This window comes from Poeciliopsis prolifica, unplaced genomic scaffold (genome assembly GCF_027474105.1).
Source record: "Poeciliopsis prolifica strain line A6 unplaced genomic scaffold, Auburn_PproV2 SCAFFOLD155, whole genome shotgun sequence".
NCBI lineage: Eukaryota > Metazoa > Chordata > Actinopteri > Cyprinodontiformes > Poeciliidae > Poeciliopsis > Poeciliopsis prolifica.
Window position 1 is genome coordinate 30001 of NW_026562530.1, and position 19492 is coordinate 49492.

Below are 19492 nucleotides of genomic sequence, written 5' to 3' on the forward strand. Positions count from 1 at the left end.
TTAGACGTTTTCTGCAGCGACATGCTGGTGGTTTTAGGTTCTCCTGGTGCTGGCGGAGAATCAGGTCTGTAGTGAAACATGATGCCAGTGCATCCAGACGTGTGTGTATGGCGGCCAGCTTGACCTCTTGACCCCATCACACGGAACCTGACCTGTGGGTGTGAACCCAGAGCAGAAGGTCGTCTCCGGGTGGGAGCTGAACTGGTTGGTGCGTCAGACCCAGAGGAACCAGCAGCCTGACACGGAGGCGGCTGAGCCTCAGTGGCGCCCCTGCAGGCAGCAGGTGAAACATGAAGAGGATATTTTTCTCTGTCTGTTGGAACTAACTAAAAACTTTGACGTCATGATGTTTGTGTAAACAACGTCGTTGGTTTGATTCTTGTTCGTTTGTCAGATTAATCTTCATCTCTTCCCCTCATCTTCCTCCCTCTTCACATGTCCCGTCACTCCAGCCGTCACTGGTTCACAGCGGCGGCGGCTGAGGTCATCGCCGCAGGAAGGCCTCCTCTTCTCCCCGGGTCGGTTTTGGGTCTGATCGGGTCGGATCAGACAGGATTACCAGCTTTTCTCTTTCTCTGTTTCACTGAGAGGAAAGAATCGACGTGAGGAGGCGCGAGGAGGATCTGCCGTCTGCGGCATCGCTGCGTCCAGAGCGACGGTCAGCTGGTTTCTATGGTCACAGATCAATGGGACGCAGCAGAACACAGAGTACTCGCATTTGTGTGAAAACATGTGCGTCTGCTCCGTCTGTGGCTGTATCACCGTCCTGCCGTGTGTGTGTGTGTGTGTGTGTGTGACTGATTCTGCTCTGGGTTCCTTCCAGGCCCATTTTAACCCAGTTTTCCTGCCTATTTCAGTCTCATCATGGCTTTGAGCTCGGGGGAAAGACGTGAGAATGAGACGAGGGAATTAGAGCAGCGTGTGTGTGTGTGTGTGTGTGTGTGTGTGTGTGTGTGTGTGGAGCTGCAGCTGGATGTTCACCAGCTTGCTGCACATCTGTAACAGAATTACTGTAGCAGTTTTAGTTCCATGGATTTGGTGCTGAACTGTAGGTTTAAAAAGCGATCACGCCGTCTTTGTCGATTAGATTGTTTCATATGCAGATGTTTCAGAGTCTGACGCTGCGTCAGTCCTGGTGGCAGCAGCTCCAAGAAGGAAGCAGACGATCCGCCTCCTTCAGGATGAGGTGAGACCATGAAGCCAAAATGGACGCCAACCTCAGCGTAACTTAGGTCAGAGACGCTGAACCTTCAGGTTTGGCCTTCAGCTGGTTTTTGCAGGTGACTGGAGAACAAAATGAGCTTGAAAATGTTTCAGATCCCAAACATCTTCATGTCAGTGGAGACTCAGAGCGTCACAGGCTTTCAGGAAAACTTCACTGCAGACAAAAACATAAAAACTCCAGGAAACTGAAGATGCCACTCTGCAGAAATGGGCTCTGGACCAACGCACCGAAAAATGTTTGATAAATGTCAAATAAATGGTGTTTACTGCAGAAAGAGGCTGTCTAAGGAAAATGATAAACTAATCCAAAAGGGTTCAAAGAAACGCCTCAAAAGCGCCGCTGTGCAGCTGAATGCATAAATCAGTCCAATCAATAATGGAAATAATCAACTAACTCAGTCATTCATGAATTAATTATACAAAAAGGCAGTATGGTGAGAGATCAACACAGTCAGAGCCAAAACTGTACAAAAATAAACATTTTGCATTTGAGTTAAAAAAAACATTATTTCTAAACTTGTTCTACCAAAATCCTCCTTCAGCTTCATCAGGATCAAATTCTGACAAAAATCTATTAAAGACGTTTTGCAGTCAAATTGTTAATCTGTTCATGTAAAACAAACCATCGGCTCCGTCCCACTCTCAGTTTTCACCATGTTGATGTTGGAAGCTTTTCCAGCTGCAGCCTTTGCATCCTCAGAAAGCTCACAGGATGCAGCTTCCACCAAACATCCGTCTGGGATGACGGATGTTAGCGGGAGACGATATTCCTGCCAGCTGGGTCTGAACTGGGATCTTTGGTCGTTTCTGCTGCTCAGCCACTGGATTTGTTCTTGCTTTGGCCACTGCAACAAACAATTCAACAGAGTTCAGTTCAGTCCAAACTGGAGAAATATTCTCTCCTTAAAAACCAGACTGGAGTCCAGTCTGCAGGTCCAGAGGAAACGTTTGGATGTCAGACTGCGTCTGGTGGCTGCCGCTCTAAAATAATCTAATGGATTAAATTGATGGGTGTAAATCTGCTGTTTTCTGATCCAGGTTGAATGCTAACCTGATGTTGAACTGAATTCTTCTTCTTCTGTGCGGAAGCTGCGTGTTTCCAGACCTCTGAATGGAGCCGGCGTCCAGCCGGAGCGAGTGTAACGGGCCTTAATCCGCCTGCATCACTTCTATTCAATTAGACGGATTAGAGGCTAAACGCCTCTAACTTAAATCAGCGTGTGTGAATTTCTGTGAGCGGGCGGGAGGAAAAGACGGAGGCTGATGGAATAGTAAAAATAAAAACTCCAGAAACATCAAAAACATGAAACTGGAAACATCATGGATGTAGACGGAGCTGCCGTTTCCATCAGAGCCGCTCCACTAACACGCAAACTCTTCACTACAGACGGAGCACAAAGGGACTTCACTTCTCCAGTCCTGATGAATAAATGATGATGTAGGCATTGAATAATTACGCGACTCACTGGCAGCTTTAAATGTTTAAATTTCTTCTGCAATCAGCCTGTTTCCCTGGATTATGTGAAGCCGCCATTAAACGCTCAGATTGGCAAGTTTCTCCCTCAGCTGTGTGAACCAGATCGGGTCGGGCCGTGCGGGTCGGGTCCGGGTCGGGCCGTCCGGGTCGGGCCGTGCGGGTCGGGCCGCGGGGTCGGGCCGTCCGGGTCGGGCCGTGGTCGGGCCGTGCGGGTCGGGCCGTGCGGGTCGGGCCGTCCGGGTCGGGCCGTCCGGGTCGGGCCGTCCGGGTCGAGCCGCTGCGGGAGGCCGTCCGGGTCGAGCCGTCCGGGTCGGGCCGTGCGGGTCGGGCCGTGCGGGTCGGGCCGTCCGGGTCGGGCCGTGCGGGTCGGGCCGTCCGGGTCGGGCCGTCCGGGTCGGGCCGTCCGGGTCAGGCCGCTGCAGGGATTCTGCTGCCTGTTTAGATTTATAGCTACACTGAAATCCAGAGAAAAATGTTCCAGACGGGAAAGAGCTGGAAAAATGAAGACAGACGAGGCTTGTGTTCAGGACCTGATCTGAAGAAAGTCAGAACCATCCGACTGCCTCAGGCTCTGGTTTATCCACAGGACGCCGCCATGTTTGCTCCGATGTCCTGAAAACCAAACCGTTTGAAAACGATAAACCGTCGGATCTTCTGGATCTTTGTTCTGCTGAAAAACCCAAAGATGAGCAGATTTTACAAAGAATGTCCTGGTTTTATTCTGCACTCCAACAAACCTACCAGGGGCCTTCAGAGGGGAATCCATCCCACAGGATCACACATCCTCCACCATACCTGGCAGTGGGCATCACATGAAAACCACTGGGACTGTTTGTTGCAGCAAATCGTCGCTTCAAACAGCCAAACCTTGTTCTTATTGTTTGTGTGTATAATGATATTTGATTTTTCTATTATGATATGGCTTGAGATAAAGCAACTCAGGAAGAAATCCTGTTGTTCCAGTTTATGTTTGACATGGTAGGACACGGTATTTTTCTGTTGCATCATGGTTGTTATGGAGCATGTTCTCTTGTGTTTCCCATGTTGAAGAGAAATGGATCTATAGAAGCAGGAAAATAAAGGAGTTTGGAGTTTTATTGTCAGATTATGATGCTGCAGTAAAATATGAATTTATCTGAATTTATAGAAAATCACAATCATCCATCTGTATTATTATGGATCAACTGCTTTATGTCGCAACACACACACACACACACACACCACACACACACACACACACACAACACACACACACACACACACACACACACACACAGCTGACCCGGGGGTTGACTGAAGCCTCTGAATGGCTCCTGCAGGACGCCATACTGTGGTCCCATTTCTGACAGGCTTTTCTTTGCAGGCAGAGCCGGGGACAGCTTGGACATGGCGCGGCTTGAGGGAGGCTTTCCCGCGCCAACGGCCTTGGGTTAAACTTTAAAGTGAGCCACACAGACGGAGGCAAACAGCCAGAGAACAAGAGAACAGCCGGGAACATGGCTGCTCCCGGGGGAGGAGTGAGACCAGAGAGCTGATGGACGTCCGCCTTGTGCTAATCTCAATAATTAAACAAAGCAGGAAAACAGATGACATCTCAAGCGTCTTCTGAAGATTTACATCACAACGCAACGCTTACGGGGGACGGAGCGTGCCGTGATATGTTCATTAGCTGGAACCCACAGGAAATAAGAGCACAGCTGAGTTAGCAGGCCAATGTGGCGCTGAGCTCGGCACACGGCGGCCTGGGGACCCGGGAGGACGGGAAGACAGAGAGGAGGACACACATGCAGCTGAAACACGTGCCGCCACACACCCAAACGTTGCTATGGGATCTAATTAAGTCGTTAAGATGTTTGATTAACAAGTTAATGTTCACAATTGAGTTCTGAGGTTTAACTCCGGCGCGGCCAAAATCTCTCTGACACACAGAAGTTGGTGCAAAAGATTTTAAGGGAATATTAAAAGAAAAACACCAAAGTGCAAAGCAGTCAGGAAACAAGCTGATGAGCAGAAGGTTCTGCTGGGAAACCGGGTCACGTTCAATTCCTGAAGGTTGCAGCATGAGGCTCCCTTTCACACACCCATCACTCTGAGTGGAAAAACAAACAGCTGGAGGTTTTTATTTGGTCTCTAAATCCTCCACATCTCCATAAAACGGATCCAACTCTTGGCATCAAACCTCACACTTCCAGGGTTAGCATCTGCTGCTGACATCTTGGTGCCTTCAGGCGCCTGGTGGAGTCCAGGCATCAGCGGGTCAGGACTGACCGCCTTCACTCATCAAAACGTTCAGCTCATCATCAACAGAACGTCCCAGAGAAAAATGATGGTTCTGAACTGGAACCAACACATCCGGGCCCCCGACCGCCCAGCTGGTGCTACTCACAGGTCCTCTCCTCGGTGGCCTTGGCCGGGACTTCCTCCACGCAGTCGGCCGGAAACCAGCCCCCACCTGGCCGCGGGCGCTGCCCTCCCAGAATCCTCCCTCTCCGATGCTCAGAACTGGGAGGAAAACAAAGTTTGACTTAAAAGCTGCTGCCAGTGTTTCACCAGCAGGTGTCAGTAGAGAGAAATGAAGGAAGCTTTGGGTGAAGCAGTGAGGCGTCATGTCGCTGCGCTCTGCAGCTCCGCTGGGTTATGGAGGCGATTCATGGTGCGTTTAGAGACGGCTCGGAAAAAAACGTTAGCGCGTGCTAACAACGGCTTAAACAGTCGTAAAGGCTGAGAAAAGCACAGTGGACGTTACACCCAGGCATGTCTTTGTGTCAGGGGATAATTATTCAATATGGAAAAACCAACAGAGCAAATAAATCATTAAATAGCCAAAATTAAATCAACTTTCTAATTTTATTTAATGCCATGCCACAGCAGACATATTTAATGAATAATGAACTTCATTACTCTGATTCTTCACCTCTAGCAGAAATATGAGGCTCAGACTCACGACGCTGAGTCTTTAGAGGTCAAAGGTTAATCTGGCAGGAAGAGTTTAAATAAAGCTGAAAGACGTTCATTTTTGTTTTATCTTAATGCATGGATGGAAATCTTCATCCTTTGGCCGAGCAGAGCCAGGTTTTAGTGGAGATAATCTCATACTGTGAATCTCTGCATGCTGTCTCCGCTCCACTCTGCAAAGTCCTCTGACTTTCTGGAACCGGCTTTAAGGAACAAACACTCCTATCATCTTTTGTCTCTTCACACATTTCTGTTCATTAGTTTTCAGTTTTTAAGGATTAGCTCCACCTTCTGTACCAGTCAGCTTCTCTGCAACAGAAGTGAAATAACATCTTTATCCTGCATGCAAAATGATCAAATGTGTCTCAAGTTTAGAAGCTGTGAGAACTAAATTAAAACTCCTTTATGCTTTATGCTTCCTGACGGATCTTTATTTCTGAACTCATAATGTTCTTTTCCAGCAGCGTCTTTCTCTGAGCTCAATAAATCTCCAAGATATCTGAAAAATTGTGTTTTCCTGCTTATCAGCCCTGCTGGAGATCGTAAGGTCTGGTTCTTACAATTTACTTTGCTTTTCTACACCCAGTAATAATTCACATTTCCTGAAAACAAAGACATCAAGAAATCTCTGATCCAGAAAATGTAATTCAAAGGAAAAAATCTTAAAATCTGAGTTTTTCTGGATGCAAATTTGGATTATTCACTTAGATTTTCATACATTTTTTGTATGAAAATCTATCATCTGCGTCAGGGCACGGTAAAGTCTATCTCCCACAAGCTGACTGACCTTTGACCCTGTCGCCTTTGTAGAGGTTGATCTCTCCTCGGCCTGGGCGGAGTAAGAGCGAACCACCACAAAGTGTCTGCCTGGAACGGCGCTGTACAGCTGGGGCCGAGCGCCTCGCCGTGACCGCTGGGGCTGAGAGAGGAGGCACAGACAGGGCAGGACGGGGTCAAGAGGTCAGGACTGGAGGACACGGGCCAACACCAGTTACTTCACTTTCAGACTTTGTTTCTTGGACATAAAACTTGATGTCCCACCAGATCCAGAACTGCACAGATCATAAAAATACACAAATAAAATGAACTTGATGCCTTGAGTGAGTGAAAAGTGTCATGGAAATCAGATTCCCATCCTTCCACTGATGGTTTCCAGAAGTGAATCGTTGCATTCCCCTGGAAAAAACTGGAAATAGTTTTTACTGTAATTATTTTCTAAAAATGTTGTTTGAAAATTTGGGAGCCTTATAAAATGTATCTGGATGCATCGCTTGTCCCAAACACTTAGCAAGACGTTTCTTTCTTTACCTTTTGAGACGAGTTTGAGGTGATTCGGTTTAGAAGTTACTCTTTGTTGACTTGTTCATGTTGGTTTGCAAGTTTGTTCATTTATAAAAATCACAAAGTTAAATAAAGTAAAAAAAATCAATGAGAACATCTTTAAAGGAGAAACGCTGAGAGCCAGAATGTGTGCAACTCTGTAAAGATTAAAAACCAGAATCTCTGAGTCCCTGTTGGTTGGTTTTTATCTGTTTGGTTCTGTGGATCAGAGAACCGGTTCTGTGGATCAGAGAACCGGTTCTGACCCACAGAGAACCGGTTCTGACCCACAGAAAACCGGTTCTGACCCACAGAGAACCGGTTCTGACCTACAGAGAACCGGTTCTGACCTACAGAGAACCGGTTCTGACCCATAGAGCTGGTTGTCTCAGAATGAGAACCGGTTCTGAAAATGGATTCACGTCTACATTTAAAACGCCTCCAACGTCTAAAACACTTCGTCGTTCATGTAGAGCAGGATACCATGGTGACATAGCGCCACCTAGTGGTTAGTATTCATAACAACACTGAAGCGAAACATGGCCTCAAAATGACAGAGATAATCATCTGAAGCTGTCTGTGTTCATTTCCAGTCAGAAATGAACACATATTTTATTCTAAAAGCTGTTGAGAAGAGGAGAGGACAGGAGAGGAGAGGAGAAGAGAGGTGAGGTGAGGTGAGGAGAGGAGAGGAGAGGAGAGGAGAGGAGAGGAGAGGAGAGGAGAGGAGAGGAGAGGAGAGGAGAGGAGAGGAGAGGAGAGGAGAGGAGAGGAGAAACTAGGAGAATAAAAGAGGAGGAGAGAGCAGGAGGGAGGACTGTTTGCAGTAAGTGGGTCACCTTGTCCTGCAGACTCTCTCCTCCTCAAATGTTTGCAGGCCTTTGGAGAGCTAACCTCATTCAGAACCTTCTGAGACTGCTCACACATTTTCCCAGGGAAAGCCACGGACAAAGCTGCAGCCGCACTCCGAGCGGCTGGAAATAGCGCCTACCACCGAGAGGCCAGCTCTGCACCGGAGCACAGGAAGTGACACGGAGCTGTGAGGAGCGTTTAGAGTGAACACGCTGCTGCGGGTCTCCGCTCTGCTTGTGATTTCAGATTAAAGGTTCAACACACAAGGAGAAACACGGCAAGCAAAGACACACAGTAAACGGTTGAGTTCAGTTTGGGTCCCACATGCAGGTTTGGGGACCAGAATGAGAATAAAGTGATTTTCATAAGAAAACAGCCCTGATGCAGTTATAAAGACCAGTTCATCTAGTCAGTGTGAGTCTTTCTAACAGATTTAGTCGTTTCATTTTAAAGTCCTGTTAACTTCACAAGATGCTCAGCATTACTCATTTTACTGTAAAATTATTATTTCATACTTTGTCATATTATTATGACTTGATTCTTGTGTTATTACCTCTTTATTCAGGTAAGTTGATTAATGTCACATTATTACTTTTTGGTAATAATGTGGGAAGATAAATAATCTTATTTAACAGCTGACATGTCCACAGCAGCCACCAGAGGGCGTAAGAGCAGCGGTGTCCCAGGCAGCAGCCGAAGCGTCCGACAGGATCGCGGGACTGGTACTGGTACTGGGTACTGGTACTGGTGTCCCGGTTTCCTCAGGGTGGATCCAGTCTGACCAAGACGAGACAGGCGCACTCATCACGCCGCTGCGGCATCAGCTGCAGCTCACTGATGCTAAGTGCTAACAGAGCCGCTAACTGGTGTCTGATATGTTCTGGGTTTCAGCATCACTAAAAACAGTTTTTATATTTTAAAACTCAGCTGACTTACAATGTTTAACAATCTGGACTAAAACTACAGAGACGGATTAAAAACCCTGAAAACAATAAATGTTTCTATTGCCTGATACATCTGGATTCACATGAGGATGAAGCCAGAAGCTGATCGGTGAGCTTATTGGAGAGCTGATCAGAGAGCTGATCAGAGAGCTGATCTGCTCTCCGATCTGCTCTGCCCTGGGATCCGGTCCAGGAGAACCAGAACAAGGCTCAGATCCCTGAACTGCAGCAGCAACGAGCCGATCTGGTCGCAGACTCCAGACCTCAACACGCCTCCCATCAACCAATCGGCAGCTGCTGAGAGAAAGATAGTTTCCTGAATGTTTCTGAAGCAAAACTCAACACAATGAAGTTTCCGTTTCTGGATTTTCTGACATGTTTGTGTCTTGATCAAATTCTCAATGTGACCAAATATTCAGTTTCAGATGAAGCTAAATTACACAGAATCATTTTTTCCTTCAAACGTTACACCGACCCCCTGCTGCTGGTGGAGGGATTATGTAATCCCAATGTTTCTGCTATAATCCCATAATATGACCCACACATGACCTGTAATAATCTGGCATTGGACAGCGTATTGTTCTGTCAACAGTGATATTAAAGATGGTGAACGGACCTGAGCAGCTGCTGCAGCCTGCATCTCTGCTGCTGCGCTCAACAAAAACCTGGCAGACATTCAGGAGCTGCAGCTCCGTGTTCAGTTTGTTCAACCAAAAACAAAAGAAAATCTGTGAAAACCTGATGCTAACAGCCGAGCACGGCGGTGGAGGGCTGGTGATGGGGGCTTGTTTGATTTATCAGAAAACCTTGTGGACTGACTCTGAGTGTCCAACAACGTGATCCAAACCCAGCAGCAGATCTAGAACCAAACGGCTGAAAAGAAAAGAATCAGGGCCTAGTCAAAGTAAGCAGCTCGACCTGATGCTGAGGTGGGTAGTTTTTATAGAATATCTGAATTTTGCAGCAGATTTCTGCTATAAATCTGATTTATCTGATGAGCTGTCACAAGATGAATCTAAACTGATTTTAACCAGTTGGAACAAAAAGTTAAAACATCTGAGATTATTGTGTTTAATGTGGGAAGAAAATCCTCATAATTAGACAGAAATCTCAGTATTCCCTCTTCACAGTGGTGTGAGCTGTGGATCTCTGCAGCTCCTCCAGAGTTTCCTCACAGCTGCTTCTCTGTCTGAACAGCTGAGCTGTGATGCCTTCAGGGAAAGTCAGGGCAAACCAAACGCAGATGGACTCTGATGAGTCCCTCTGTATCTGACTGTCGTTGCTTCCTGTAAGGTTTAACCGTCTCCTGTTTCTGTCCTGTTTCTGTCCTGATGTCAGTTTTTTAATCTGCGAACATCATTCCAGGCTCTGCGTCTTTGCTGATTGTGTTTTCCGTGTCGTCTGCAAATTTCTTTATGAGCCAATCAAATCAAATCAGGAGAATTTCATAATCGCATCAAAGTCGCAGAGGAAATCTGCTCCGTGCTGTAATCGGGTTTGCGCTGCAATAAAACTGCAGGATTTCTTCAGACGCGATTCCTTAATGGCGTTCTGCGGCGCAGAAGCAGCGAGGCGACGCGGCGCACAACGCCGCCGTCTCTGGTGAAATCACAGAATATTAACGGCGAGATGTTCATGAGTCACATCGAGCAGAAGCAGCCAAACCTCCGGCCCGTCCTGACACGGAGGACGCGTCTTTCTCACCACGGCGAGCTGGGAGGCGGTTGCCATGGCGCCCAGAGGGGTTACTGACAGCCGTCAGCGTTGGGTGGATGGAGCGGAGCGGAGCGGAGCGGAGCGGAGCGGGCTCGCAGTGTGACACGTTGAGTGGAGCGCAGGGAACGCCACGGAGAGGCTGTCATGAGTGGGCGGCGGCCAGGCGATTCGGGGGGCAAAAACAAAGACTGGAGGAAAAACAGAAGGGAATCATGGGAGTTTCTGACAGCGTTACATCTCCACTGCTTTCATCTGATCAGGATTTAAGATTTCACAGAGTCCAGTGAATCCAAGCTCAGGTTCGACACAAACTTCACAGCATTCAGTGAAAACGCTGACGGACGGTTAATATTGGCCCAGTTTCATTTATGATTTGATACAATATGTTCAACCGTCTGATAACGATGCGAACGCGACTTATCATGCAAACACAGTTTGTCTTTTTCTGCAGCTTCCTGCTGTTGGGCCAAATAAGAACAAAAAATGCTCCATCTGAACCGATCCAGTGAAACGGCTGGTGTAAATAATGACGTGTTTACTACAGCATCGTGTTTTAACAGAGTTTTGTCTCCAGAGGACAGAAAATATGAAGGATTTTCTTGTGTTTTTCTTCCAAAACCAGAAGTGAGAAGCTGTAACGTGGTGAACTCTGTCACTAATTGCCTCGTTTCTGTAAGTGGGCCAGCAGAAGCCGAGCAGAGCCACAGCTTCAAATGTCCCTGATATCTAACCCTGATAGGCGAGGAGTGATTAGGTTACAGACCTACATTGGTAATAATGTTCTGTTTTATAATTATCACCAGCAGGTCATCTTTTTCTGAGCTTTAAGGAGAATCCAGCAGTGACAGAAGCGGCTTCCAGTAGGATAAATAAATCATCCGGTTCCGTTTTCTCCAGCCGGTTTAAACACGTATTAAACTGCGTCACGTTTTTTCTGTCAGTGAGCGAAGCTCCCGCTGATCCGTGTTTGTCCTTATCAGCAGCATGCACATTCCCAGAGAGCAGACCTGAAACACTGAAACGTGTCGACAGAAACAGGCGATGAGCAGCTGCTCAGATGCCAAATTAATCCACAGCTGGGCTAAAAACAGAGAAAGAAACGGCGTGAACGTCCGCGGTGGCAGAGCTGCTATCTGCCGCCTGGTTCTGGAGGACATCAGGCGGCTCACGGATTAGTCTGTCAGTTACCGACAGCGTGAGGACGGTCGCAATCAGGAGCGATGGAGTCATTAAAACTTCTGCAAAGATGCTGAGAGGCTGAAACACAAAACTCCAACCATCCCAACACCATCAGCGAACTTTATGGACTAAAAATTCAGACGGGAATCAGGAAAATATACTTCAGCTTCACTCAGTTTGTTACTAAATAGTAGCGGAGGAATTGGGGTGAAATGTAAGAGAATCTTTGGACTTTTCTTTGGTTCTGGACCTGAGACAGAATCTGCACAGCTCCACGTCAGGCTGGGCAATAATGGTGTAATATTGTCCTCCATGATCTAAAAATAGCCAAGTTTTGCTCTGGTTATCGCTGTCAGCTGCATACAGACATTAAAACATCAAACTGAGGTTGCACGGACCGAGGCACTTCCTGGAAACTGAAGAACCGAACAGGACAAACGGCTGTGAAGGTTTAATTCCTTCACAGTTTAATGGGAGGACATGAAATGAAGTTTGTTTCTTGGAATAATTCTGCAGTTTTCCAGATCTAACATGTAAATTTGATCTGCACAAATTTACAGTCAATGTTTCTGCAGAGATCTTCACTCAGTGAACCTGATTCACATCCACACATTTCAGTCTGATCGGTTTTTATTTTTTCAGATTTACTTTCAATCATCTGCTTAACAAAAAAAATTAAATTCTTTGATTTCAGAGAGCAGAAAGTCAGATTTTTTCTGACTAAAGCAAGAGACGTTCTGCAGCTTTTAACATGATCTCAGATGGTTGGTAAAAAACATGCAACACATCCAAACATCATGCAGGTTTAAATCTTGCATTATGTGATTATAAAGAGTTTATCGCTTGAGCTGTGGGAGGTGAGAAATCTGCAGGAGTGTAATAAGAATGAAAATATACAAAAAAAAACTGATGAAAACAATGAATGTCTGAAGTCCAAACCAAATGTTTTCTAACAAAACATTTTTTATTTTTATTGGTTTTCATTTCCATTTCTATTAACGTCTCTGGAAAGAAGAAATGATCTTTCCACCACATGATAACGAGAGCACTGGAGGAAAAACCTGCATGTTAATAACAGAAGCATCTGCAATATATCTGTCAGAAGTTCTCAGAATCCCAGGAAAAGCCTTTCAGCTCCTACCATCACAAACATAAACAGAGTTTCAATCAGAACCAGGTTTAACCGAGACAGAACCACTGAGACAGAACCACCGAGACAGAACCACTGAGACAGAACCACCGAGACAGAACCACCGAGACAGAACCACCGAGACAGAACCACCGAGACAGAACCACTGAGACAGAACCACCGAGACAGAACCACTGAGACAGAACCACCGAGACAGAACCACCGAGACAGAACCACCGAGACAGAACCACCGAGTCAGAACCACCGAGTCAGAACCACCAATCGGACCGATTTCAAACCATGATGTCCGATTATCAGCAGGGATTCAGCTGTTCTCATCAGTCTCACTCCAGAGCTGCTCGTCTCCCGTTTGCTGCTGTGGAAAGGAGATCAGCTGATCGGAGCCGTAGCGTTCACAAGCGCCGTTTATTTTAAACGGTGTTAATAAACTCCAGCTGCGATTCTGGGAATAATTTATGAGGTTTAAATTTAGGTTGAAATGATTAATTGGATTAATGATGAAGAATTGATTATTGAAATAATCAACTAATTTAGTATCGACAAAAAAATCCTATTTTTCTGTAACAGATCAGTTCTGCATCACTCTGCTGTTAAAGGAAGCTTTTCACTTCTAAAAGAATGGTGTGTTTGCATCAATACAAATTTTATTTTCTTATTTAGAAAACTAAAACAGTCATTACTTGCAGCTCTAGTTGAAACGTCGTCATGAAACGATGATCCTTCACAAAAACAGAATAAAAACAGATCATAAATGAAGAAGCCATTTTTAATGACCAACTTGACCGAACCGAGTCTTTTACAGAAATATATACAGCCATACCCGGAATCAAACCTACAACTTTCTGACTGCTCTTCACTTTGCTTTTCAGCAGAGTCACACAGAAACACGCAGAACTGCACAAAGTCAAACTGCAGCTTCCTCCACCGTCCTCTCTTCTCACACCTTAATGTAAAGAACGTGAGCTCCAGAGAGTGGGCAGCGATCCGAACGGGCCATCTGCTGGAGAGCAGAGGAGGAGGAGGAGGAGGAGAGAAGGAGGAAGAGGAGGAGGAGGAAGAGGAGGAGGAGGAAGAGGAGAGGAGGAAGAAGGAGGAGAAGGAGGAGAGGAGGAGCAGGAGGAGGAGGAGGGAGGGGAGGGGGGAGAGAGGAGGAGGAGGAGGAGGAGGAAGAGGAGGAGGAGGAGGAGGAGCAGGAGGAGCAAGAGGAGGAGGAGGAAGAGGAGGAGGAGCAGCAGGAGGAGGAAGAGGAGGAGGAGCAGGAGGAGGAGGAGGAAGAGGAGGAGGAGGAGGAGGAGGAGGAGGAGGAGCAGGAAGAGGAGGAGGAGGAGGAGGAGGAGGAGGAGGAGGAGGAGGAGGAGGAGGAGGAGGAGGAGGAGGAGGAAGAGGAGGAGGAGGAGCAGCAGGAGGATCAGGTGTCTTAATCTGGATTGACAGTTGCGTCTCTCCCATCGTGTCTCCACCTGCTGCACAGATGCTGTTTCTGAATGAAGCTGTGCGTTCATACATCCCATAACCAGGCAGCCATGGCAACCGTTGCTGTAGCTACAGTGGTGGCAGGTTTCCCAGAGGAAGCCGTGGGGGGTAAATACTGTAGGTACAGTAGACGACGAAACAACCCCGCACCAGAAATAGCTACTACAGGAAAAACCTTCTCCAACAAGCCGAGTGAGAAAGTTCATTTTGTGTTGTTAAAAAATATGAATTCTGCTGTGAACGAAGGATTTGAGACATTTTCACTTCGTTCATGAGGAACGGTTTCAGATCCCTAGAGGTAATTATCCTTCATAGTAAAATCTGAAAAGCAGATTTTTTTTCATCTGAATTGTCAGAAAATCCTGAACAGTGAAACAGAAAGAGCATCAGATGTAAAGCTCACACAGCGGAGAGGATTTATTTCACAATGGTTTCTATTCATAATGTTGACAAAAGTATTAATTCAGAAGTGATTCTTCATCTCTTGGTGCATCAAACATGGATCAGTTGTCCCGACTGTTAAACATCATGTTGCTTCTGTTACCTGCAAAAACTTTATTACTAGTAGTTACAAATCTCAACTTTCAAACCTTTTGTTTAGTTACATCAGAAGTTAACATCAATAATTTGGCTTTTTATTCCATAATGAGACGAAAAAATGGGGTCAATATTTCACCACATGATTGATTTATTATATATGTCACAGTTTCAAACTAGATATTTAATAAGAATGCTAAATATTTAGTCTACAAAGTAACCATTTAGCTCCAAGCTCAATATGAAGTTCATAAAAAAATGTTGTTTGCAAACTAAATAATTAGCTCTAAACTGAATGTAACTCTTAAACTGGATAATTACATATTTAATCTGAGAACAATTTGAACTCCACTAAACAGAAGTCCTCCAGACCACTAGGGGGAGTTGACCAACACAACATACAGGACCGAACCCTCAGCAACGACGGGATATCAAGAATAAAATTAGACGACGTCCATTTCAAACATGGCGTTATTTTCAACATGATGGAACAGCAGCATTTTTATAGGCAACAAAACCTGCTCCAGACTCCACCTAGTGGTCTGGAGGACTTTGTTGTGTGGAGTTTGCAGCGTTCAGTGATAAGGACTGGTGCTAATTTTTCATTTAGCACATTAGCTTTTCTGATAACTTTGCTACCTATGAAAATGGTTGAACTTAGCAGCTTAGAATTAGCTTTTGCTAAGTTCTGTGTTGGAATAGCAGCTAAATGTTGGCAGAACTAATGATGATCAGTGTTTTTGAGTTAGCATAGCGACTTTTATATTTGATTTTTTGCTTCTATTTCCTGTGGTTGAATTTTTTGTTTTTATCTTTGAGTGTTTAGGAGTTTGCATGACTGATGTGTTTTCAACACATTCCACAGTTTGCACCAGTTGGCTGCGTTATGTGGCGACTGGAATCTGAATCAGATTTTTATGCGCCGAAGGTTCACAGACTGAAGCAGGTGAGTTTATTAATAGAATAATAATAACTGTCTTGTTCCCCGGTGGGAAAGTTCAGACATAATGACAGCAAGTGCCAGTCAAAACATGTAGATTTACAAAAAATAAAAATAAAATAAGATAATTAAGATACTTTCCAGTAAGTCTCTTGTGTGTATTTATGGAATGTGAAATAATGTTGTCCTGAAGTTCAGCTGATGACTCACTTCATCACAGCAGCAGAACATTGAACGGCTCTGACCTCCAGAAGGACCAAGGAGCCTTTCAGCAGCCGACAGCAGAGCTGCTGAATTTTCCCAGTTTTTTTATTCCAGCTTCAACAAAGAGCAACAGAACCACAGGAGAGCATCAGCGCATGGAAACCAGAAGCAGAAAAGGTTCAAATTCAAACAAGCAGACCGGAGATCGCCCCAAAAGCAGTAAGTGCACTGCAGTGCACGGCATTCTGGGTAAATGCAACCCAAACAAACATGCTAGCCTAGTGCTAGCAGGAAAACTGTGTCTTGATTTTTAGCTAAAGATAAGAGAGAAATGATCCAACTATATTTTTATTTCCATTTCATGAAGAAGGAAGTTGCACTCTGAAGGTCTTTGTGTTTGTGCTTGTCAGTGCAGCGCCCCTACAGGCGGGGAGGGGAACAGGTTGGTTTGACTCAGAGCAGAGAGAAAAAGAACCACAGCAGCAACAAATGTTGAAGTTCTGATCCCTAACTGGACTATCAAATGGAAAAGATCTTGAATTATTACCTGGACATGATAACTGATGTCCAGGTAATCTCTGAAGTCCAGTAACTGTAGAATAATCTGATAACTCAGATGTTTGTGGCGATGGAGAGATGGAAACATCTTCATATCAGCGCTGCACAATATAAGAAAATATTGCTTTTTTTCTGCTTCCCTATAGTTCTCTTCTGCGACCTTTAACCTTCTGATCCCTCTGACCTAACTGGAGGACTGCAGCTCTATAGAGTCCAGCTGAATGAACCAGATTCCCACAACAATCCCAGAGAGTCCGCTGCTGCCAGGCGGCGTTCTGGACTCACCTGGGCTGGCGCTGCGCGGTCTGGGCCCGCCGGCTCTCCTCGCCCAGCCGGCTGAGGGAGGGCGAGCGGCTCCTGGCCCCCCGCCCCATAGTGCGGACCACCACGTTGCCATTGGGGCTGCCGCTGGGCATCTGCTGGACCAGCTGGGGGGACAGGCTGCGGTGCAAAGCTGAGGAGCCAGGCTGCGCGTGGCCCTGCTGGGGGGCCCGGTGCTGGTGGCTCTGGTGCTGCTGCAGATGTGGGGCCCAGTTTCCAGGGGAACCGTGCTGCTGCTGGTACTGGCTCACAGAAAGGTTGTTGTCGCTGTTGGAGCGCAGGAGGACCCGGGGCGCCGACAGCGAGGACGGGGACTGACCGTTTCCGCTGCCAGAGGACGGACCCCGCCGGCGCTTGGAGTACGCTGGGGCCTCACGGAAAGGCACTGGAAGGAAAACACAGCGTCAGTCTGCAGGAGAAACGGAACTGAAATCTGTGGATCAGCTGCTCAGCAGGTCTCTAAACCGCCTGCAGCTCAGAGGGAAACATGTCAGACAGCTGGCAGCAATATTTACACATCTTCATTATCGTCATATTTCACTTCCACTCAAACGGACAGAATCAGAAGCTTTATTGACTCGACTGGAGGCTGATTGGTGGGAACATCGATCGATCGACCCGATCGACCCGAAACACCAGATCTACACTTTCATCCTAAATGTAAATAGTTTTTATATTTTCCCGAGTCGAAGCTCCAGATGATGAGCGAAGTGAGAATGAAGGGATGAAGCAACAAGTAGAGCGAATGATGAAATCGAGACCAAAACACCAAACTGAAACTTTTATCATCCAGTTTCTGGTTGATTGATTTGATCTGAATAAATGTTGTGACTAATTGATTATTAGTTATTGGCTCCGCTCTTCGTCTCAGCATCATCACTGCGACTATCAGAATCAGTTTTATCCCTTCGCCTGTCTGGACAGAACCAGAACGGATCTGGTACCGGAGCCAGGCTCATCTCTGAAGCTTCTGCTCTCGGTCATCTGAAGGGGAATCGATGAGTCGTTATCATCGTCATCAGACTAACATGTGAGGCTCCCTCCCTCCCTCTGCCTGTGTGGACGAGGTGCGATCGGATAATGAGCTCTCACATTTCAGAGCCGCCGTGTCTGCGCCGCTTCCTCAGGCTGCGGCTCCATGCTGCTCGCCAAAAACGCATCAACATGCATTTAGAAACTCATGTCAGGTTGTTGAAAGAATCGCCGGTTTGTCTTTTCTGCAGGCTGGAATCGTAAGGTTTCTGCTGCTCTGAAATGTTTGAGTCGCTCCCATCATCCCAGAAACACACAGACATCTGATTGGCTTCTGATTCACCGTGTTTAAGAATCCTGCATAATTCAAAAGTCTGAAGATTCGTCCCTTCAGATTAAAGTCCAGCAGTCTGGAGTCCAGCTGTGCAACCAGAGGACAAATTCCAGGAAGACGACAAAGTCTCAAAAGGAAACATTAAACTGCAGCATCAATAAAACCTCCAGTTCATTTGATGAAATGAAGTTTTGTGGTGGGACAGAACTGAAAAAACGAGCCGTTAACGAAAGCTGAGGCGGTTTCACCTGGAGGCCTGATCAGAGCAGCAGAAGAAAAACTTCATCTCTCAGGTCTGCAGACCTGAACCTTAGTTTTTACAGGTTTCTACTGAATCATGTAAACATGAAAAACATGAAGCCGGGTTTCAGTTTCTCCTGCAGGAAACATGAAGAGCAAAATGCAGATCACACACACACACACACACACACACACACACACACACACACACACACACACACACACACACACACACACACACACACACACACACACACACACACACATCAGCCTGGCTGAGTCCGACAGTGAAAACTCCTTCAAAACGGCTAGAATCGCTTATTAGTTAGAGAACTAAATTTTAGTTGGAAGCTAAATATTTAGCCATTTAACTTCAAACTAAACATTCAGCTCACAAACTAAATAAATATAAAATATTTAGCTACAAGCTAAACATTCAGTGTGAATACAAATATTTAACTTGATTAAATATTTAAGTATTCAGTTTCAAACTAAACAATTAGTTAACAGGCTAAATGTTTAGTTTAAAATTGTGACACTCTAAATAACCTTCATTTCTGTCTGTGACTTTTCAAACCCCAAACACTTTAGATCAACTCTAAAATCTTCACAGGATTTTTTTAGTTTAAAAATCAAAACTAAATGTATTTAAAGTTATAATGTTCAAATTATTCATTAATTGTTACATTTCAACATTTGGTTCTGGTCTGATTTGGTTGGATTTAAGAGAAGTCTCAGTCTGACTTTAGTGTTTATACAGATAATTACTGAACACATGATTTAAAAAACTTTAACGACACATAAAACATAACGAACGATGATGCTCATCAGAAAGAAACTCTGCAAAAGTGTCATTTGTGAGCCGTAGTTTACAGCTGTTGATGTGGACAGGTTCATATTTTTGATCATTTTGTGCCGTTAATGTTGGAGACAGAGGCTGCGGCGTGACGGCGGCGTGACGGCGGCGCGGAGCCTCAGCGTCTGACAGGCGGTGGTTAACTCTGACAACAGACAGAGGCGTTCGCCTCCCGTCACCTCACTGTCAACTTCAGCTTGGATTTAAAGGAAATGTCAGGATTCGTTTATTCTACACTAA

General features: G+C 45.8%; 1 protein-coding gene across 1 annotated transcript in view; it reads right to left on the reverse strand.

Moving 5' to 3' along the window:
- LOC129356072 (SH3 and multiple ankyrin repeat domains protein 2-like) overlaps positions 1-19492 on the reverse strand; it is a gene marked incomplete at its 3' end in the record, with an annotated part of 128318 nt that overhangs the window by 29648 nt on the left and 79178 nt on the right. Inside the window, 6 exon segments of the mRNA XM_055025686.1 lie at positions 5088-5148; positions 5151-5203; positions 6444-6482; positions 6485-6544; positions 6547-6575; positions 16815-17235. Of these exon segments, the coding sequence (XP_054881661.1) occupies positions 5088-5148; positions 5151-5203; positions 6444-6482; positions 6485-6544; positions 6547-6575; positions 16815-17235 (663 nt within the window).